This window comes from Pelophylax lessonae (genome assembly GCF_965119305.1).
Source record: "Pelophylax lessonae genome assembly, chromosome: 10".
Classification (NCBI taxonomy): Eukaryota; Metazoa; Chordata; class Amphibia; order Anura; family Ranidae; genus Pelophylax; species Pelophylax lessonae.
In genome coordinates this window covers 210,994,656-211,016,140 of record NC_138777.1, presented here as the reverse complement: position 1 = coordinate 211,016,140, position 21,485 = coordinate 210,994,656, and the positions used below count along the sequence as shown (strand labels likewise).

Below are 21,485 nucleotides of genomic sequence, written 5' to 3'. Positions count from 1 at the left end.
CATGTTTGTGTCCCTGGTGCCCAACCTGCGGGCCCTTGGTCAGCAGTGGGAGTGTTGATTTTGTAAAGTCTCCTGTATCATTACAGATACTTAATATTGTGTATGGCCCTTTGGGGACCCCAGGGGGCCACCACTGAGATCCCCCATATATCACAACATGGAAACCATTTATAGAGCATCATATGTGCTCCCTCTAGTGGCTGAAAGGAGGTCATTGCAGAACGTCAGTTCAACAAATTCTGGAATAAAATCTCAGAGAGAGAATCAATTTTTCTCTTTCATACAACTAGGGAACATCTACTGTGCACCATAATAGTCAGGAAACAGACTGAAAATATAATGCTAAGTCCATGCATGCTCAGTAGGGATCGACCGATTAGCGGCAAAGCCGATATATCGAGGGTCAATATGCACTTTTCCCGATATATCGGAATCGGCCCCTGAGGTTACCGATATTGCCGATATTTCGGGAAAGTGCTGTACCGGAGTGATGTCTGCAGCTAGAGGCATCACCCCGGTAGCGGCGTCCATAGCCGATGGTCAGCTGTCTTGTAATGACAACCGATGCGGCTGAGAAGCCGCTCAGCTGTCATTACAAGGAGCGGAAGGGGAAGTTACCCCCGCCACCTTCCGTGGCTCACCTGGGTCTCCCGTCCCACCTGGAGACCCAGGCAACCAGCCTGCACGGCCGCCAAAGAGAAGACACGATCAAAGCCGCATTTGGCTCTGATCGGGTCTCCATGTAAAAACCCGGAAGTGATGTCATGACTTCCCTTCTGGGTACTCGGCGCCAAATTCAAAAACATGTGAGCATTCAAAACAGCCAAACTTGGCGTTTTGAATGCTTTTAAGTGCAGAGGAGGGGTTTGGGGTCTTTTAGACCCCCAGATCCCTCCACAAGAGTACCTTTAAAAAAAGTAAAAAATAAATAAAAATTATTTTAATGTAAGAAAATATCGGCCAATATTGGTCGATACCGAAATGCGATGACCAAAATATCGGTATTGGCAATAAAAAAAATGATATTGGTCGATCACTAATGCTCAGTAATGTGTCAGTGTAACCCTTCCAGGTATTTATTACCTCTCACAGAGATCTGACAATGCCTGCATCTGCTTTTCTCTACAGTAGGACAGCATCATCTTTGTTCAGGCATCATTTAGGGTCACCATCTTCTTCCTGGACTGAGATACCTGCTTAAACATGGCACAGTCATGTAAATCCTGGTGTCTGTGCAGCCTGACACAGATCAGCCCCTGCTGCAGCCTTTCATCTTGTGACTTGCTACAAAGTTACAATGTACAGTCTGATCACTGGGGAAGGGGAGACTGAGGAAATGCTTCATCCTTCTGACTGTTGAAGTCATCTCAGCCTAGGCAAGGTCACTCATTGGAGCTCAAGGATGGCTTTTTACTGATAAAAGGGGGAGCTTTTCTGAACAATCATATTGGTGCTGTTTATTCTGACATGTCGGGAATTTTTTCATGCAGATTTGTAAAGTTAGTAAAATGGATCACTTTCATGGGCATGTTTAAATGAAAGATTATCATTTACCTTTAAAATGCGTATTTATCTACCTACCTATCTCAGGGGTCTCCAAACTTTCTAAACAAAAGGCCAGTTTACTGTGTGTCAGATTTTAGGGGGGCCGGACTGTGGCCATTGGGAGTAGAAATTGTCCTGGAATCAGTGGAAGTAAACACAGCATCTTTGGTGTCCGTTGAAGGAATACTGTCCATCATTGGTGTCAGTGGAAGGAAAAGTGCCCCGTCATCGGTGTCAGTGGGAGGAATAGTGCCCCATCATTGTTATCAGTTGGGGGAATAGTGCCCCATCATTGGTGTATTTGGAGGAACAGTGACCCATCATTGGTGTCAGTTGGAGAAATAGCGACCCACATTGTGGGTGTCAGTTGAAAGAACAGTGATCCATCATTGGTGTCAGTGGGAGAACTAGTGACCCATCATTGGAATCAGATGAAAGAATAGTGACCCATCGTTGGAATCAGTTAGAGGAATAGTGACCCATCATAGATATCAGTTAGAGGAATAGTGACCCATCATTGGTATTAGTTGGCAGAATAGTGCCCCATCATTGGTATTAATTGGCAGAATAGTGCCCCATCATTGGTGTCAATGGGAGAAATAGTGCCCAGTTGTTGATGTCAGTTGGGAGGAATAGTGCTTTGCATCAGTAGGAAGAAAAGTGCTCCAAGGGCCAGCAAATAATGGCAAGCAAATCTAACCTTCAGGCCGCAGTTTGGAGACCACTGATCAATCATATTAAGAAGTCTCAGTTAATAAACTAATTCCAATCACAATCTTTTCAACAGAACTGTCATGTTCCAGTCCCCATTGCAGATTATGGTGTAATGCTGCCCCCTGGTGTTTAGTATGAAATGCACAGCCATGGTAATTCTAACCTAACACATCATATACAGAAAATATTTCGGGGATCTGAAATGACATGTTACTTTACATCAGCCTTTTTCGACCAGGGTGCCCAGGCACCCTGGGGTGCCTTGAGGTTGCTTTAGGGGTGCCTTGGCAAAATACCTTAAAATGCCCAAAAATTGTATACAAGGCTGCAGATGGACGAGGCCTGTCTTTTAGTTACACAAAGCCAATGGTTTTCATTGTGCACCATTATGACCTTCTAGCTGCCAACCTCCTAATGACCAATGACATCAACAGTTGATAAGGAGGATGTCAGTCACCTGTACAGCATCGTTGTTTAACACTCCCCTGCCTCTCTCCATCAGCTGTGGGGTCACATTAGCTGAGTGATGTAGAAAAACTGGGGAAGGAAAGAAACATTGGAATACTAGTCATTACCAGCTTGCACCTCTAACGTTGGGTCTCCTACATGTGTAGATGTTGCTGCATTATGTAAAACTATTTGAATAGTGTTTGTGTTGTAGGATGGGGTGCCTTAAGGCTGTCCATAATTGTGGAGGGTGCCTCGAGATTGTCCATAATTTTAAAAAGTGCCTTGACTAAAAAAAGGTTGAGAAACACTGCTTTACATAAAAGATCAAATCATGTAATCCTGTAATTATTAGTAACGGGATAATTAGATTGATCATCAACAAATAGATGTTCTATGCAAATCACTGATGTGTCTTTAGTTCCTTTAGTACTCTTCTTAGACCAAAGCTTAGGGAGAGTTTGGGGGGGGGGGGTAAATTGCAGTTTTCACTCCACTGGTTGGTGCTAAAAAGCAGAAATGTCTTTATAAGGTCAAACCTTTGTGTAGACCAGACGTGTAAGTGGGGGTGGTAGCTATGATGGCGCCACCAACAATTTATGCCCTGAATACTTGGAGTGAGTAAGTTCGGGGGGGGGGGGGGCAACTTTCAGCTATTGTCCCTAAGGTGGAAAATAATGGTGGCCACACAAAATATTGACACTTCGGGCCCAATTTGGACATTTTCACTTAGGGGTGTACTAACTTTTGCTGCCAGCGGTTAAGACATTAATGGCTGTGTGTTGAGTTATTTTGAGGGGACAGTAAATTTACACTGTTATACAAGCTGTACACTCACTACTTTAAATTGTAGCAAAGTGTAATTTCTTCAGAGTCGGTTCACACTTTTTCCGACTCGAAGTCGCCCCGACTTCGGGCGACTAATGAAGTCGTCCGTGCAGGGCGACTTCATTGCGGCTTGCAACGACTTCTCATAATAGAAGTCAATGCAAGTCGCTCAGACTTTGCAAAAAAATAGTGCAGGAACCTTTTTCTAAGTCGGAGCGACTTGAGTCGCTCTGATTAGAACGGTTCCATTGCATAGCATTGGAAGCTACTTGTCAGGCGACCAAGTCGCCTGACAAGTCGGATCAGTGTGAACCGGCAGTTAGCGTTATCACATGAAAAGATATAATAAAATATTTACTAAAAATGTGAGGGGTGTACTCACTTCTGGGAGATACTGTGTGTATATATATATATATATATATATATATATATATATATATATATATATATATACATACATACATACATACATACATACATACATACACACACACAGTATATGACTACATTGATGAAAATCTATACTAATTTCTACCTATACGTTCCCTGGAGCACAACCTCACGCCACGGCTGCTATAAAACTTAGGAAACAGGAATAGGATGCCGGAACAAAAGATGAATTAAGTATGAAGCTACTTTCACATCTAGACGTTGCTATTTTTACAGGCGGTTTTTTTGGGCGTTTTACAGGCGTTTTTTTTGGGCGTTTTACAGGTGTTTTTGCAGCATTTTTGTGCAGGCATTTTTAGGTTGACAAGTGACCAATGAAAAAAAAATAAAAAATGCCTGTAATCTGCCCAAAAAGAAGCTCATGTACTTTTTTGAGCAATGGGCATTTCGCTTAAGGTGACAGAACACTCAGATGTGAACAGGGTCCATTGAAATGAATGAGATTTGTCTCGTTGGGCGTTTTTAGAGCCGAGGGTTAGAGCAGAAAATCGCCCAAAAACGCCTAGATGTGAACAGAGCCTTAGATATACACAAATGATACACTGATATATTTTGTAATAAAATATCTCTAGTAAAAAAAAAAAAAAAAAAGTTTGGCTATGGATACAATGTAACTTATATTACTGATTGCGTATGTACTAAATTAAACATTTTATACAGTTGCTTTGCTGACTTTCATGTTACACTGGATTTTTTTTTCTCCAAAGAGCACCTGTTTTGGCAGAAATCAGCTGGTGCTGGATCAATAACTGTTATACTGATCCCCTGGCTTCACTTCCTGAGCTGGGAATAACATGCAGATGGGTAGTTCTGACATCATTGTTACTTCACTTGTTGCATGCTTACTCCACATCTGAACAACAGCCAGGGAACTAGCAACTTCTGACAGAGGATGTTCCTGCCAGTGCAGGCTGAATATAATGGAAGTGTTGGTGTCTCCACTACTCACCGGTAAGAGGGGCTTTGCGTTGTTGTGGATGGACACAATGTGGGTGACACCATTCCTGCTCAGTGATGTTTTGTCCTCAGCATCTAGGGAGAGACCATTAGAAGTGAGTCACACACATATAGAAGAGATCAGACTGATAATGATGAGCAATTAAAGAAGATGTGAACCCCACTGGATGGGATTTAGTTTGTGCAAAGGGTGGGCCAACTCAAAATTGAACTCTAGGGACTAAGACTGGGATGCCATTAAAGTTCATGTGTGTGTAAAGGCAGGTGTCCCAATACTTTTGGTAATATCATTTTTATTGTAAACAATTGTACTATTTGTTGTAAAAAAAAAAAAAAAAATCAGTTTTTCTAATTTTTTCCCCCCTATTTCAGAACTGCTGATCTCCTGCAGCCTTTATGAGCAGCTTCCTGCCTACATGCATTTGGTGGATGCACATCATGGCTCTGGACCACAAGAGTGACAATAGTGAACCATGCCTGAGCAATATGTTTAAGTGCAGCCACTTGTACTCTCCACCAGGGGGCAGGTTACATAGTTACATAGTAGTTGAAGTTGAATAAAGACAATAGTCCATCCAGTTCAACCTGTGTAGGTGTGTGTGGCTGTAATCATCTCTCATACCCCTGAATGTTCTGATCCTTGAGATGTACAGGGTGACAGGGTGACAACACAGGAGCCCAGTTGGAAGACAGGGACAGATCTTTGTCATCCTATAACAGGAAGGGCCTGAACAAGGATTTCCATGGCGTTATTTTAATGAGTGCTGCAGATTTATCAAGATTGAAAATGAAATTACATTTTAGTAATTGGACTGTGTATAATACACTATAATACCAAAAGTATTGGGACGCCTGCCTTTACACACACATGAACTTTAATGGCATCCCAGTCTTAGTCCGTAGGGTTCAATATTGAGTTGGCCCACCCTTTGCAGCTATAACAGCTTCAACTCTTCTGGGAAGGCTGTCCACAAGGTTTAGGAGTGTGTCTATGGGAATGTTTGACCATTCTTTCAGAAGCGCATTTGTGAGGTCAGCCACTGATGTTGGACGAGAAGGCCTGGCTCATAGTCTCCACTCAAATTCATCCCGAAGGTGTTCTATCCAGTTGAGGTCAGGACTCTGTGCAGGCCAGTCAAGTTCCTTCACCCCAAACTCACTCATCCATGTCTTTATGGGCCTTGCTTTGTGTACTGGTCTAAATCATTTGGTGGAGGGGGGATTATGGTGTGGGGTTGTTTTTCAGGGGTTGGGCTTGGTCCCTTAGTTCCAGTGAAGAGAACATTTAAGGCGTCAGCATACCAAGACATTTTGGACAATTTTTTGCTCCCAACTTTGTGGGAAGAGTTTGGGGATGGCCTCTTCCTGTTCCAACATGACTGCGCACCAGTGCACAAAGCAAGGTCCATAAAGACATGGATGAGTGAGTTTGGGGTGGAGGAACTTGACTGGCCTGACCTCAACCCCATAGAACACCTTTGGGATGAATTAGAGCGGAGATTGAGCCAGGCCTTCTCTCCAACATCAGTGCCTGACCCCGCAAACACGCTTCTGGAAGAAACATTCCTATAGACACACCCCTAAAACTTGTGGACAGCCTTCCCAGAAGAGTTGAAGCTGTTATAGCTGCAAAGGGTTGGCCAACTCAATATTGAACTGTACAGACTAAGACTGGGATGCCATTAAAGTCCATGTGCGTGTAAAGGCAGGCGTCCCAATACTTTTGATAATATAAATATTAAACTGATGACATTCCTATAGTTGCTCTCACCTCTTATATTGCCCAGGTAGAACCCATCCAGGATCTGCAGGAGAAAAACATTCACTGAGTTATAATAACAATCTAAAACAAAAACACAAAAAAGGGAAAACAAAAATACTAATAACACTGCAAATTATCAGGCTCAGTTCAATCTCCGGTGATTTATGATCCAACTTGTGAGACCCAGAGTCGCAGAACATGTGAAATGCCATGTATCTATACACACGATACTCCTGTTAGAGCATCTACGTTTTCTGGCGTAATTGTAATGCGCGCATCTTCGCGCAAATGCGTGTACATTTATTCTAGCGTTCTTGATATTTAATTGGCATTTTGGGTCATTTGAGCGCATTCACGCGTATTTGCGCGTATCTGCGCGCATCAGGCGTAAATTACTGACCAAAAATGCAGTATTTTGTTCTTACCGAAGAAAACGCGGCGCTCATTTACGCGGCTGTGTGCATAGGCACATTAAGAATGAATGGGCACTATTTTAGCTCAGAAAAAAAAAAAAAAAGCTGTACTGAGCATTTTTAAGCTGCAGTGTGCAAGAGGCCTATGAGCTGTTCCAACTGACACTACTGTAGTCGCTGCGACTTCAGAGAATGTTCCTGCACTACTTTGAGCAACCCTGATATGACTTCAGTGCCAGACAGTGTAAAAGTCATATCAAAGTTGGACTCCAAAGTCGTACCAAAAATCGCATGACTTTGGAGTATGTTAGTGTGAGCCAAGCCTTATAAAGCAGTGAATGTGACATTTGCCAAACATTCTCTGCCTGTGAATCTTCCAGGTTCATGTGTTTTACATATGATAGAGAATGTTTGGTGAACATCACATTCACTGCTTTATAGATATCACCTTTAATGAAATAAATTAATGGAAATGGACCCAAAAACACTCTCGGAAAAAAGGAAACCCCCCCCCCCGTGCCCCCGCCAACTTCCGTGGCTCTGCCCAGGTCTCCCCTCCCACCGGGAGACCCGAGCAACCAGCCAGCACGTCCGCCGGCTAGTTGGAGTCCCAATCAAAGCCGGATGCGGCTTCGATCGGGTCACCAATGACGTAACCCAGAGGCGGCGTCCATGACGTCACGTCCGGGCTAGTCGGCTGCTAAAGGCGCCGAATTTAAAAAAGAGACTGTATTCAACAATGCAGTTTTCGGCATTTTGAATACATGGAAGTGCAGTGGAGGGGTTTGGTGTCTTTTAGACCCCCGATCCCTCCATAAAGAGTACCTGTCACTGCCTATTGCTGTCACAAGGGATGTTTACATTGCTTGTGACAGCAATAAAAGTAATCAGATTTTTTTAAAAAAACCTGTGTTAAATTAAAAAAAATAAATAAAATAGGAAAAAATAATAATTTTAACCGCCCCCGTCGCCATGAGCTCGCGCACGGAAAGAAAACGTATACTGAAGTCGCGCCCGCAAATGAAATCGCTGTTCAAACCACACAAGTGAGGTATCACAGCGATCGCCAGAGGGAGAGCAACATTAAAAAAAAAGAGCTACTCTGTAACTCTAAACTGGTAATCGTTACAAAATTTCAAAGCGTCGCCTATGGAGATTTTTATTGACCATAGTTTGTCGCCATTCCACGGGCGTGCGCAATTTTAAACCATAACATGTTTGGTATCTATTTACTCGGCGTGACATCCTCTTTCACAATATACAAAAAAAATGGGCTAACTTTACTGTTTCATTTTTTTTTTAAATGCAGTGAAATGTAATTTTTCTCAAAAAAATGGCGTTTGAAAGATCGCTGCGCAAATATCACGTGACAAAACATATTGCAATGACCGCCATTTTATTCTCCAGAGTCTTTGCTAATATATATATATATATATATATAATGTTTGGGGGTTCTAAGTAATTTTCTAGCAAAAAATACTGATTTTAACTTGTAAACAACATGTGTCAGAAATGGGAGTGGTCCTTTTTTTTCAGACGAAAACTGTACTAATTAAACGAAAATTGGACATTGTGTTCACATACGATAAAAATGTTATAGCCTGCACATAAATCTTTTAGTGCCGGGTCACATTTTTGCGATGACAGAGATCGCATGGAATTCGGAGCGCACTGCTCCTAAAATGACATGCGATCTCTGTGCGGTGCAAATTCAGCCATACAGTTTGTATGGCTGAATTCGCACCGCAATCGCACTAAAAGACGCACAGGACCCTTTTTTTGGTCCGCAGCAGAATCGGATCGCATGGTGGTTCACACTTGTGCGATCCGATTCTGTGCGAACTTACAGATCGCACTGCGATATGCGATCTTATCTGGGGGTGTCGTTAACTTTTAGTTGACACCCCCAGCGTATCGCATATGGCAGTGTGAATTGCCAGGGGTGCGGATGCGATGTGGGAACACGCTGTATATTCGCAGCGTTCCCACATCGCACAAATGTGAACCGGCACTTAGTCAAACGGCGGCGGTGGGACAGCGAGTGTTGCTGTTTATACGGATGGCGGTGGAGCGGGACCACCCAGTCGCTGATCTACGTCCACACAGCAGACAGATACTGTTTATCCTTTACAAAGTTTCTGCCAGATAGTAACATCATCATCCGTCGGCTATTTTTATGCTGTGTTTATCCCAAGCCGTACCTATTTATAAACTGCCTTCCCATGGCTTCACCAAGCTTTGTACAATTGATGAGGATGAACTGTCCCTTTAAAGGGGGACTCCTGACAGTTATCACTTTAGGGGAAAGGAATCTTTGATACAACTGTCACATTGTTGCATGTTTGCCTGTCCATTGTTTTCTACACTTGCTTCATCTACTCCTCATATAGCAGAGAATGCAATCAGCACCCCTGCTAAATGAATGATGCTGTGATAAGTTAAGCTGGTCATAGATGAGTCCATTTTTTTTTCATTTAACCAGCTGGTTGAATATAAAAAACAATGACCCGATTCCCCCATCCACATATTTAAGGTGTATTGGGGATGGGGGAATCCTCCCCGTTGTGTCTTTCCTGCCATCAGAATACACAGGCTATATTCTGCAGCGCTGAGCAAGTGTACATTTTCCAACAGGGCAATTGTTACAGAAGATGATAGGTAGATCGACTTCTGTACAATCACAGTACCCATACATCGATCAAAATTTGGCCGGTCCCTGCTAAACCAACCACATCTTGAACCTTAACCACTTTCCGACCACCCGCTGCAGCAGGGTGGCTCTCCTGCTCAAGCTGACGTACGTCTAGGTCGGTCGCGCACGGGAAGCTAGGGGGCGAGCGTGCGCCGGCGGCACGCTCCCGCCCCCACTCGGCAAAGGGGAAGCTGATGCACGGTTCAGGCGGCTCCGATTGCCGCCTGACACCCGCGATCGTTCCCCGCTGAGAGAGAAGGACGATCGGCTGTTGTAAACACAGCTGACCGTTCTTCTCCCTGCAATGACCATAGAGCCCCTGTGATCCTTCTATATAGGATCACATGTCTCTATGGTCATTTTAGAAGCCATGCCCCCCCCCACCCCCACCCCCACAGTTAGAATCACTCCCCTAGGCTTACATTTAACCCCTTGATCACCCACAGGGTTAACCCCTTCCCTGCCAGTGTCATTATTACAGTAACAGTGCATATTTTTAGCACTGATTACTGTAGTAATGTCATTGCTCCCCCCAAAAGTGTCAAAAATGTGCCAGTTAGGGGTCCGATCTGTCCGCCGAAATATCGCAGTCCCGCTAAAAATCGCAGATCGCCGCCATTACTACTAAAAAAAAAAAAAAACAATAAAAATGACATAAATCTTTCCTGTAGTTAGTAGACGCAATAACTTTTGCACAAACCAATCAAAATACGCTTATTGCAATTTTTTTTTTTTTACACAAAATATGTAGCAGAAAACAAATTGGCCTAAAATGTTAAAGATTTTGATTATAAAATTTTTTTTTTGAGAGTGTCATATAGCAGAATGTGAAAAATATTGTTTTTTTTTTTTCAAAATTGTCGCTCTTTTTCTTAGTGCAAAAAATAAAAATCGCACAGGTGATCAAATACAACCAAAAGAAAGCTCTATTTGTGGGAAAGAAAGGAAGTAAGTTTTATGTGGGTACAGCGTCGCACGACCGCACAATTGTCCGTTAAGCTAACGCAGTGCTGAATCGCAAAATATGGCCTGGTCATTAAGGGGGCAAATCCTTCTGTACCAGAAGTGGTTAAGGTGGATTGGGGGAATCCTCCCCGCTGTGTCTTTCCTGCCATCAGAATACACAGGCTATAGTCTGCAGAGTTGAGCAAGTGGAAATTTTCCAACAGGGCAATTGTTGCAGAAGATGATAGGTAGATCGACTTCTTTACAACCACAGAACCCATACATCGATCAAAATTTGTCCGGTCCCTGCTAAACCGACCACATTTTGATCCCTAAATGGGCAGCTTTAGGCACATAAAGTGCTCCTTGTTATCAATCAGTTTGCCCAGACTCAGAGGCATGTACATAAAGAGAGGAAGAGCGAAGTATAACCAGGGCCGGACTGGGAATAAAATTCAGCCCAGGAAATAATTTCATACCAGCCCCATAGCATTATTATACCGACCCAACAGCATAACGCCATTATTTTCTTGTTCATAAAAGGGAAATCCATGCATTTTAAAGCACATTTGAAGAGTGTATTATGTATATATATATATATATATATACATATACAGTGGGTACGGAAAGTATTCAGACCCCCTTAAAATTTTCACTCTTTGTTATATTGCAGCCATTTGCTAAAATCATTTCAGTTCATTCTTCTTCCTCATGAATGTACACATAGCACCCCATACTGACAGAAAAACACAGAATTGTTGACATTGTTGCAGATTTATTAAAAAAGAAAAACTGAAATATCACATGGTTCTAAGTATTCAGACCCTTTGCTGTGACACTCATATATTTAACTCAGGTGCTTTCCATTTCTTCTGATCATCCTTGAGATGGTTCTACACCTTCATTTGAGTCCAGCTGTGTTTGATTATACTGATTGGACTTGATTAGGAAAGCCACACACCTGTCTATATAAGACCTTCCAGATCACAATGCATGTCAGAGCAAATGAGAATCATGAGGTCAAAGGAACTGCCTGAAGAGCTCAGAGACAGAATTGTGGCAAGGCGCAGATCTGGCCAAGGTTACAATAAGATTTCTGCTGCACTTAAGGTTCCTAAGAGCACAGTGGCCTCCATAATCCTCAAACGGAAGACTTTGGGACGACCAGAACCCTTCCTAGAGCTGGCCGTCCGGCCAAACTGAGCTATCGGGGGAGAAGAGCCTTGGTGAGAGAGGTAAAGAAGAACCCAAAGATCACTGTGGCTGAGCTCCAGAGATGCAGTCAGGAGATGGGAGAAAGTCAACCATCACTGCAGCCCTCCACCAGTCGGGGCTTTATGGCAGAGTGGCCCGACGGAAGCCTCTCCTCAGTGTAAGACACATGAAAGCCTGCATGGAGTTTGCTAAAAAACACCTGAAGGACTCCAAGATGGTGAGAAATAAGATTCTCTGGTCTGATGAGACCAAAATAGAACTTTTTGGCCTTAATTCTAAGCGGTATGTGTGGAGAAAACCAGGCACTGCTCATCACCTGTCCAATACAGTCCCAACAGTGAAGCATGGTGGTGGCAGCATCATGCTGTGGGGGTGTTTTTCAGCTGCAAGGACAGGACGACTGGTTGCAATCGAGGGAAAGATGAATGCGGCCAAGTACAGGGATATTCTGGACAAAAACCTTCTCCAGAGTGCTCTGGACCTCAGACTGGGCCGAAGGTTTACCTTCCAACAAGACAATGACCCTAAGCACACAGCTAAAATAACGAAGGAGTGGCTTCACAACAACTCCGTGACTGTTCTTGAATGGCCCAGCCAGAGCCCTGACTTAAACCCAATTGAGCATCTCTGGAGAGACCTAAAAATGGCTGTCCACCAACGTTTACCATCCAACCTGACAGAACTGGAGAGGATCTGCAAGGAGGAATGGCAGAGGATCCCCAAATCCAGGTGTGAAAGACTTGTTGCATCTTTCCCAAAAAGACTCCTGGCTGTATTAGATCAAAAGGGGGCTTCTACTAAATACTGAGCAAAGGGTCTGAATACTTAGGACCATGTGATATTTCAGTTTTTCTTTTTTAATAAATCTGCAACAATGTCAACAATTCTGTGTTTTTCTGTCAGTATGGGGTGCTATGTGTACATTCATGAGGAAGAAGAATGAACTTAAATGATTTTAGCAAATGGCTGCAATATAACAAAGAGTGAAAAATTTAAGGGGGTCTGAATACTTTCCGTACCCACTGTATATATATATATATATATATATATATATATATATATATATATATAAATATATAAACACACATAGTGCATTGTGAAAGTATTCGGCCCCCTTTTGCCACATTTCAGGCTTCAAACATAAAGATATAAAACTGTAATTTTTTGTGAAGAATCAACAAATGGGACACAATCATGAAGTGGAATGAAATTTATTGGATATTTCAAACTTTTTTAACAAATAAAAAACTGAAAAATTGGGCATGCAAAATGATTCAGCCCCGTTAAGTTAATACTTTGTAGCGACACCTTTTGCTGCGATTACAGCTGTAAGTCGCTTGGGGTATGTCTCTATCAGTTTTGCACATCGAGAGACTGAAATTTTTGCCCATTCCTCCTTGCAAAACAGCTCGAGCTCAGTGAGGTTGGATGGAGAGCGTTTGTGAACAGCAGTTTTCAGTTCTTTCCACAGATTCTCGATTGGATTCAGGTCTGGACTTTGACTTGGCCATTCTAACACCTGGATATGTTTATTTGTGAACCATTCCATTGTAGATTTTTCTTTATGTTTTGGATCATTGTCTTGTTGGAAGACAAATCTCCGTCCCAGTCTCAGGTCTTTTGCAGACTCCATCAGGTTTTCTTCCAGAAATTAAGGGAACAGATTGCATGCAACCTGTTCATTCTGCACCTATTACTCTCAAATTATCTCAACAAACTGTCTGACACTTTCAGCTGGAATTGTGAGGGAAGTAAATAGATTTCCTGTTCCAGGTCCCCAGTACACCTCTCTCCTCAATGGGGATATTTTATAGATATGCATTACAGGTAGAATAATAGGCTTAGTCTTCGGTGACCCCGTTTAGCAAAAAAATCATTCAACTGCGTATAAGAGGATTAAAGGGTTAATGACACGGCCTCCCTCCGCCAGCTTATCCCGAGTAATATCTTCGCTGGCGACAACAGCTGCCCGCCACCGCAATCTAATTTTAGTTTATCCCCGCTTAGGCCGCCGTTTAGCCTTCCCCATTAGTAATCGATCTCCTGTGCACACTATCCAAACAGACGTCACATGTATATGGTGATCACCGCATGGATCTACTGAATTCAATCCCGGGAAAACATTCCTGAATCTCCGGAGGGATTTATCCAAACGCACTGTCCAGAAATCTGAAAATCCCACCAGCCAGGTCCCTGAAATCCCCAATTCCTGCTCTGAGGTTGTGTGCTGTCACATCCTGCGAGGTTCAGGTGTGATCTGGGGAATATTTGTGCTACGCATGGCATTGACACACATGCTCTCACGTGTTGTGCGTGCTAGAACTCCGGCTAAAAATAATAATTAATAGTCCATTAAAAGATAAAATTGAGATTTTCGCATGCAGTACTTTTTACTGCCACCAGGTGTCCTCAGGCCAGCATAATACAACCTACTTACCATGAGCCCAGGTCATCCTGGATGTCATACTTAAAAATTGCGCACGCTTGTGGAGTGGTGACAAACTTTGTTACTTAAAAAAACTCTATAGGTGACGCTTTATAAATATCTACAGGTTACCCAGTTTAGAGTTAAGAGTTAGAGGAGGTCTAGTGCTAGAATTATTGCTCTAACGACTGCGGTGATACCTCACATGTGTGGTTTGAACACCGTTTACATATGTGGGCGTGACTTGCGTATGCGTTCGTTTCTGAGCGCGAGCTCCGAGGGACGGGGCACTTTAAATTTTTTTTTTTTTTTTATTTATTTTACTTTTTATTTTTTACACTGTTTTGATCACTTTTTTTTACTATTACAAGGAATGTAAACACCCCTTGTAATAGAAAGAAGCATTACAGGTCCTCAAAAAGACCTCAGATGCCACATTTACCCTTAACAGCAAAAATAAATAAATAAATGTCTTTTTTTTTTTTATAAAAAATAAAAAGATTTGGCCGTTTAAGGCCATTGGGAAGAAGTGACATTTGACATCCCTCCGGTCCTCCAAGGGCATAGAGTGGAGTGGGGGCCATCTTGCCCTCACTCGACTTCCTACCCAGCAACACGGGGGATCGGATCGTTTTCCCCGCTACCGACAATCCATCCCCTGGTAAGTAGGGAAAATTACCAGGAAGTGGCGGGAGGGGGGTGGGCACCACTCCCCCCGCCCATAAAAGTGATCCCGCGGCTAATCCGCCGATGGGACCACTTTTATGTGAAAGAGGACCCCTGGATTCCCGACGGAGTCCGTTTTGCTCAGCGGGAATGGATCTGCCGATCCCCGCTGAGCAGGCGGATGACAGCTCCGCCCCGCTGAGCAGGCGGATGACAGCTCCGTCTTCACTCTGTGTGCAGAGACGGAGCTGTCAGATCCCCGCTCTCCTCTATGGGAGATCGGATGATAATGGACCGCCTGTCCTTTCTCATCCGATCCCCCCCAGACGGATGGAAAATAGGGTTTCCATCGGTCTGGACTTCATGGACAGGATCGGATAGGATAGCAGCAGAGGCATCCGCTGCTCCATAGAGCTGCATGGAACATCCGATCTGGTCCGCCTGAACAACTGACAGGTGGATCGGATGGGAAAGCCTGTGTGAAAGGGGCCTAAAGGGCCATACACACTATAAGATTTTCTGAAGACCTTTTCCTTCCGATTTACCTTTTCTATGTAGTGCAAGGGCCTGCCAGATTGCATACAAATTGAAAGTGTTTAGGTTTGACCTCATATTATATGGTTTTGGTAAGTCTAAAGGAAAAAGTCTTCAGAAAATCTTATAGTGTGTATGGCCCATAATGGAGAGTTATAACCCATCAGTTTTTTTTTTTTTTTGCCATCTGTGTCTCATTTGGGAGATTTACCTTAATTTCCTGTCCCATAACCTAAACAGGAAGAGGCAAGGGAATACCTTGGTGGTCTCCAGAACTAGTGTCCCCATTGGAAGATTTTCCCTCATTACTTTTCTGGGGACAACCCAATTTCTGGGGACAACCCAACATTCAGGATTTTTTTACTTTCACTTTAAGTGAAAGTAAAGCAGGACAAATAGAGGGGGAGCACAAACAGCAATAAAGACCCCACATGCATTCTAATCCCTCTCCACCCTATACACAAAGTAACAAAAAAAAGTTTTGCCTTTAGTTATACAATAAGTGTATAAAAGAAATACAGAGAAAGCAGAGGCTTGTGGTAGAATACACACAGTGCTTACCTGGCTCATTCCTCCACCCATGGCTCTCTCCGAGGTCGGTTACCAGGAGCTGCAAACAAACACAAGGCAGAGCAAGATTGGGGGGGGGATGCCTGTAGGGAGAGCTTCACAGCAACAACCGATACGAAGTGACAACTACAGGAAAGTGCAGAATCACCCAGCATGAGACAAAGTAGCAAAATCCTTGATCAGCTGAGGATGTATGAGCAGGGGGGGGGGGGGGGTGACACAGGACAGGTGACAGGTTCTCTTACTGGTGATGAGGGTGACCAGACTCCAGGCTGTACAGGGCAGATCTGAGCTCCTCAGGAGTCCAGCATATGACAGGAGTCTGAGCCATGGAGGAATCAGATTACCAGAGCAAATCTCACACCCTTGGTGACAGCGACACACAGGTCTGACTGGTTTCATGCAACAACGCAGAAAACAATGTCCTGCTGCGTACAGGGTGGGGTCTCTGTATACAATTCATCGCTACTGTTTAACCACTTAAGCCCCGGAAGATTTTACCCCCTTCCTGACCAGGGCCTATTTTGCGATTCGGCACTGCCTGACTTTAACGGACAATTGCGCGGTCGTGCAACGCTGTACCTAAAAGAATTTGGCGTCCTTTTTTTCCCACAAACAGAGCTTTCTTTTGGTGGTATTTGATCACCTTTGCGATTTTTTGATCATGCGCTATAAGCAAAAAAAGAGCGTCAATTTTGCAAAAATAACAATATTTTTCACATTTTTTATATATGAAATTCCCCCCAAAAAAATGTAAAAATCTAAATTTTTTAACATTTTAGGCCAATTTCTTTTTTTACCATGTTTGGTTAAAAAAAAAAAAAAATTGCAAAAAGCGTATTTTGATTGGTTTGCGCAAAAAATATTGGTTTGCGCAAAAATTATTGCGTTTACTAACAAAGGGAAAGATTTCTGTCATTTTTGTTTTTTTTTTTAACGCGTAATGGCGGCGATCTGCGATTTTTTTTGCGGGACTGCGACATTGGGACGGACAGATCGGACCCTTGACTCTGACATTTTTGACACTTTTGGGGTTACCAGTGACATTTCTACAGTAATCAGTGCTATACATATGCACGGTTACTGTAAAAATGACACTGGCAGTGAAGGAGTTAACTGTATTGGAGAGGGAGGGGTTAATTGTGTCCTAGGGGCGGGATTCTAACTGTGATTGGCTGTGGCTTGATGTGTAAGAACAGTGATCAACGGTCCTACATAGTAGAACTGTTTGATCACCATTCTTACACAGGGGAGACTGACAGGCGGCTTTGTTTACAGTAGCCACGGACGATCGCGAGTGCCCGGCGGACATTGGGTCCGCCAGGCACACGTGGGGAGGGGGGGGGGGGTCCGTGACCGAGCGGGAGCGCGCTCACTCCCAAAACCCTAACAGGCTAGCGACGTAGCCCTACGTCGCTTTGCCTGTGAGGGGCTGACTGCCGACGTAAATAGTCGTGCGGCAGTCGGCAAGTTTTAAGGTCTAATGTATACATCTGTATAGGTAAATGAACAATTCCATTAAATCTGAAGTTTAGGCCTCTTTCACCCTGCAGCTTGAAAAAAGCTCAGTACAGCTTTTTTTTTTTTTTTTTTTTTTTTAACGGAGCTAAAATACAGCCCATTCATTGTAATGTGCGTATGCACACAGGCGCGTAAACAAGCGCTGTGCATTCTTCAGTAAAAACAAAATAGAAAAATCTGCATTTTTGGCCAGTACTTTACGCCTCATGCGCGCAAATACACATGATTGCACGCAAATGTGCTCAAATTCCCATTTACATAATGCATAAAACAAGAACATGAAAATGTTTCTGCGCATGTGTGCAAACGCATATACGTGCAAATACAAAAAAAAAAAAAACTGATGAAAAAGTAGATGCCCAAACAGGAGTATCGTGTATGTAGGGGAAACCCCATAAGTCATGGGTTTCAGTAACATTTTGACTGTTGAAGCCAGGAAAATTATTTATTAGACAGACATGTTTGGAGAGCAATTCAGTCACATTACATTCTGTTGGTTTGAAAACATTTGCTCTATCTGGCTAGGACACCTAATACAATTTATACATTCTGAAGTGGGTGGCACCTATCTAAAGTTTCTTTGAGGTCACATCTTGATTGAAATGCGGAATAGTTGTTCACAAAGACTTGTCACTTCCAGCAGTTTGGCTCCTTGGAGGAACATATCTTCATAAACCTGGATAGCAATCTGACAGCTGGAGGTGTAAATGGCTTTTGAACACAACAGCTGTTATACAATATGACTTCTCACAACATATACATCCAATATATCTGCTTAATCATAAATACATGTTTGATAATCATAAATAAATGTTTGGTAAATAAAATGGCTGCTTCCCTTTTCCCCATCATGTGCAAGAGGCCATAATCTGCTTATATTTTGCCCTCCCTCCCCCTCCATTAACTTGAGGTATGCACTCATTTTCACACGCTCTTCCTGGACTCCTCTTATGTATTGCTTGGGGCCACACACTGCCCTTACGCAGAGAATCTCTCTTGCCAAAGGGGGCAGTACAAGATATTAACTCTGCAGGGTGCCCAAACTTTTGCAGATGCCATTTTTTTGTTTTCTGTAATTTTGAAAGTGTCAATGATGGAAATAAAATCTTACTTTTGTTGACATATTATAAGAATGTCTAATCTGTAATTTGATGCCTTTGAGATTTTTTCCATCTTTCCTTGGCTTCTTTATGCACATTAATAAATTTTTACCTGGGGTGCCCAAACTTTCGATCCCCCACTGTATGAATATATTTATTACCTCTCCCCAAGGGTAGCCACAGCACTATGCTTGAAGTAAATGCCCAGGTGCTTACCCACAAAGATCTATAAAAATGCAAAACTGCTGTTTTTGATCTTCCTGCTCTGCAAAACCCATGATTGCCTCTAAAACAGCTTGTATAACAGTGTAAATTTGCTGTTCCCTCAAAATAACTCAACACAGTCATTAAATGTTTAAACCGCTGGCAACAAAAGTGAGTACACCCCTACGTGAAAATGTCCAAATTGGGACAAAATTAGCCATTTACGCTCGCTGGTGTCATGTGACTCGTTATTACAAGGGCTCAGGTGTGAACGGGGAGCAGGTGTGTTAAATTTGGTGTTATCACTCTTACTCTCTCATACTGGTCACTGGAATTTCAACATGGCACCTCATGGCAAAGAGCTGAGGATCTGAAAAAAAAAATTGTTGCTCTACATATAGATGGCCAACTTTGGCACCACATTTTCCATGATGCTCAACTACAATGCAGAGTGCATGAGCATCATGGGAAATGTAGTTCCAAAATAACTGGGTCGCCAAGATTGGCCATCACAGGCCTAGGCTATAAGAAGATTTTTTCATATAAGAAGATTGCCAAGACCCTGAAACTGAGCTGCAGCAAGATGGGCAAGACCATACAGCAGTTAACAGGACAGGTTCCACTCAGAGCAGGCCTCGCCATGGTCAACCAAAGAGGTTGAGTGCACGTGCTCAGCATCATATCCAGAGGTTGTCTTTGGGAAATAGACATACGAGTGCTGCCAGCGTTGCTGCAGAGTTTGAAGGGACTGGGGGGGGGGTCAGCCTGTCAGTGCTCAGACCATACGCCGCACACTGCATCAAATTTGTCTGCATGGCTGTCGTCCCAGAAGGAAGCCTCTTCTAAAGATGATGCACAAGAAAGCCCACAGTTTGCTGAAGACACGCAGACTAAGGACATGAATTACTGGAACCATGTCCTGTGGTCTGATGAAACCAAGATAAACGTATTTGGCTCAGATGGTGTCAAGCGTGTGAGGTAGCAACCAGGTGAGGAATACAAAGACAAGTGTGTCTTGCCTATAGTCAAGCATGGTGGTGGGAGTGTCATGGTCTGGGGCTGCGTGATTGCTGCCAGTACTGGGGAACTACAGTTCATTGGGGGGGGGGGGGGGACCATGAATGCCAGCATGTACTGTGACATACTGAAGCACAGCATGATCCCCTCCCTGCAGAGACTGGGCCGCAGGGCAATATTCCAACATGATAACGACCCCAAACACACATACAAGACAATCACTGCCTTGCTAAAGAAGCGGAGGGTAAAGATGATGGACTGGCCAAGCATGTCTCCATACCTAAACCCTATTGAGCATCTGTGGGGCGTCCTCAAAACAGAAGGTGGAGGAGCACAAGGTCTCCAACAACATCCATCAGCTCTGTGATATCATCATTGAGGAGTGGAAGAGGACTCCAGTGGCAACCTGTGAAGCTCTGGTGAACTCCATGCCCAAGAGGGTAAGGCAGTGCTGGAAAATAATGGTGGCCACACAAAATATTGACACTTTGGGCCCAATTTGGACATTTTCACTTCGGGGTGTACTCACTTTTGTTGCCAGCGGTTTAGACATTGGCTGTGTTGAGTTATTTTGAGGGGACAGCAAATTTACACTGTTATACAAGCTGTACACTCACTACATTGTAGCAAAGTGTCATTTCTTCAGTGTTGTCACATGAAAAGATAATAAAGCATTTTAAAAAATGTGAGGAGGGGGGTGTACTGACTTCTGTAATATATATAATTTTAGTCCGATATGCATGGGGATTAGAGCGCCACCTGATTACACAGAGCAGAGTTCTTCTGCCTACCCGGCGCGGGCGCTGTCATAAAAAGTCCTGCCTCCTATGATAGACGTCCCCAGTGTGCTGTTTATCATAGGTAGGAACCGGTCCAGGAGGCGGGACTTCGTATGACAGCACCCGCGCCAGGTAGGCATTAGAACCCTGCCCTGTGTAATCAGGCAGCGCTCTAATCCCCAGCCACCCCCTTCCCCTCTGGAGGCAGCCCAGTAGGCCCTACCTTAAGAAAATATCGGTCAAATCGTCCAAGTTTGTGCCCGATACCGATACTTTTATTTAAAAGTGAATATCGGCCTCAGATTATCGGCCAAACCATTAATTGTTCGATCCCTAATACACACACACACACATTTTTTTTTTTTTTTTTTTTTAAATCCTGTCACCAGTCAGTATCCCTGATCACTGCCACACCAGTTTTAGGATGACGCTGCACTGGTGACAGCATGTAAAAAAATTTTTTTTTTTTTTTTTTAATTTAAAAAATAAGTATTCCTTTATTTTGAAAACATTGCGACAAATTAACACTTCAAAAAACCTCGCCATGCCTGTTACTAAAAATTCCACATACATATACATATATGGAAAGGCACCAACAATCTAAATTAAGAAAAAATATAAATCAGCCTGGGAAATCTACTTCAATTCATTCTCATCCTTCGGTTTCTCCCATCATGTAAAATAGGATTTGTATAGTGTAG

At 43.3% G+C, this 21,485-nt stretch overlaps 1 protein-coding gene across 1 annotated transcript in view; it reads right to left on the bottom strand.

Moving 5' to 3' along the window:
* Window positions 1-16,543, bottom strand: part of IRF8 (interferon regulatory factor 8) — a 205,575-nt gene extending 189,032 nt beyond the window's left edge. The window contains exons 1-4 of the mRNA XM_082270439.1: window positions 16,409-16,543; window positions 16,155-16,203; window positions 6,713-6,746; window positions 4,934-5,016 (exon numbers count right to left, since the gene is read on the bottom strand). Coding sequence (XP_082126565.1) covers window positions 4,934-5,016; window positions 6,713-6,746; window positions 16,155-16,175 — 138 coding nt within the window. The 5' untranslated portion in view covers window positions 16,176-16,203; window positions 16,409-16,543. The remainder of the gene's footprint in view (window positions 1-4,933; window positions 5,017-6,712; window positions 6,747-16,154; window positions 16,204-16,408) is intronic.
* Between the last annotated feature and the right edge of the window lie 4,942 nt (window positions 16,544-21,485).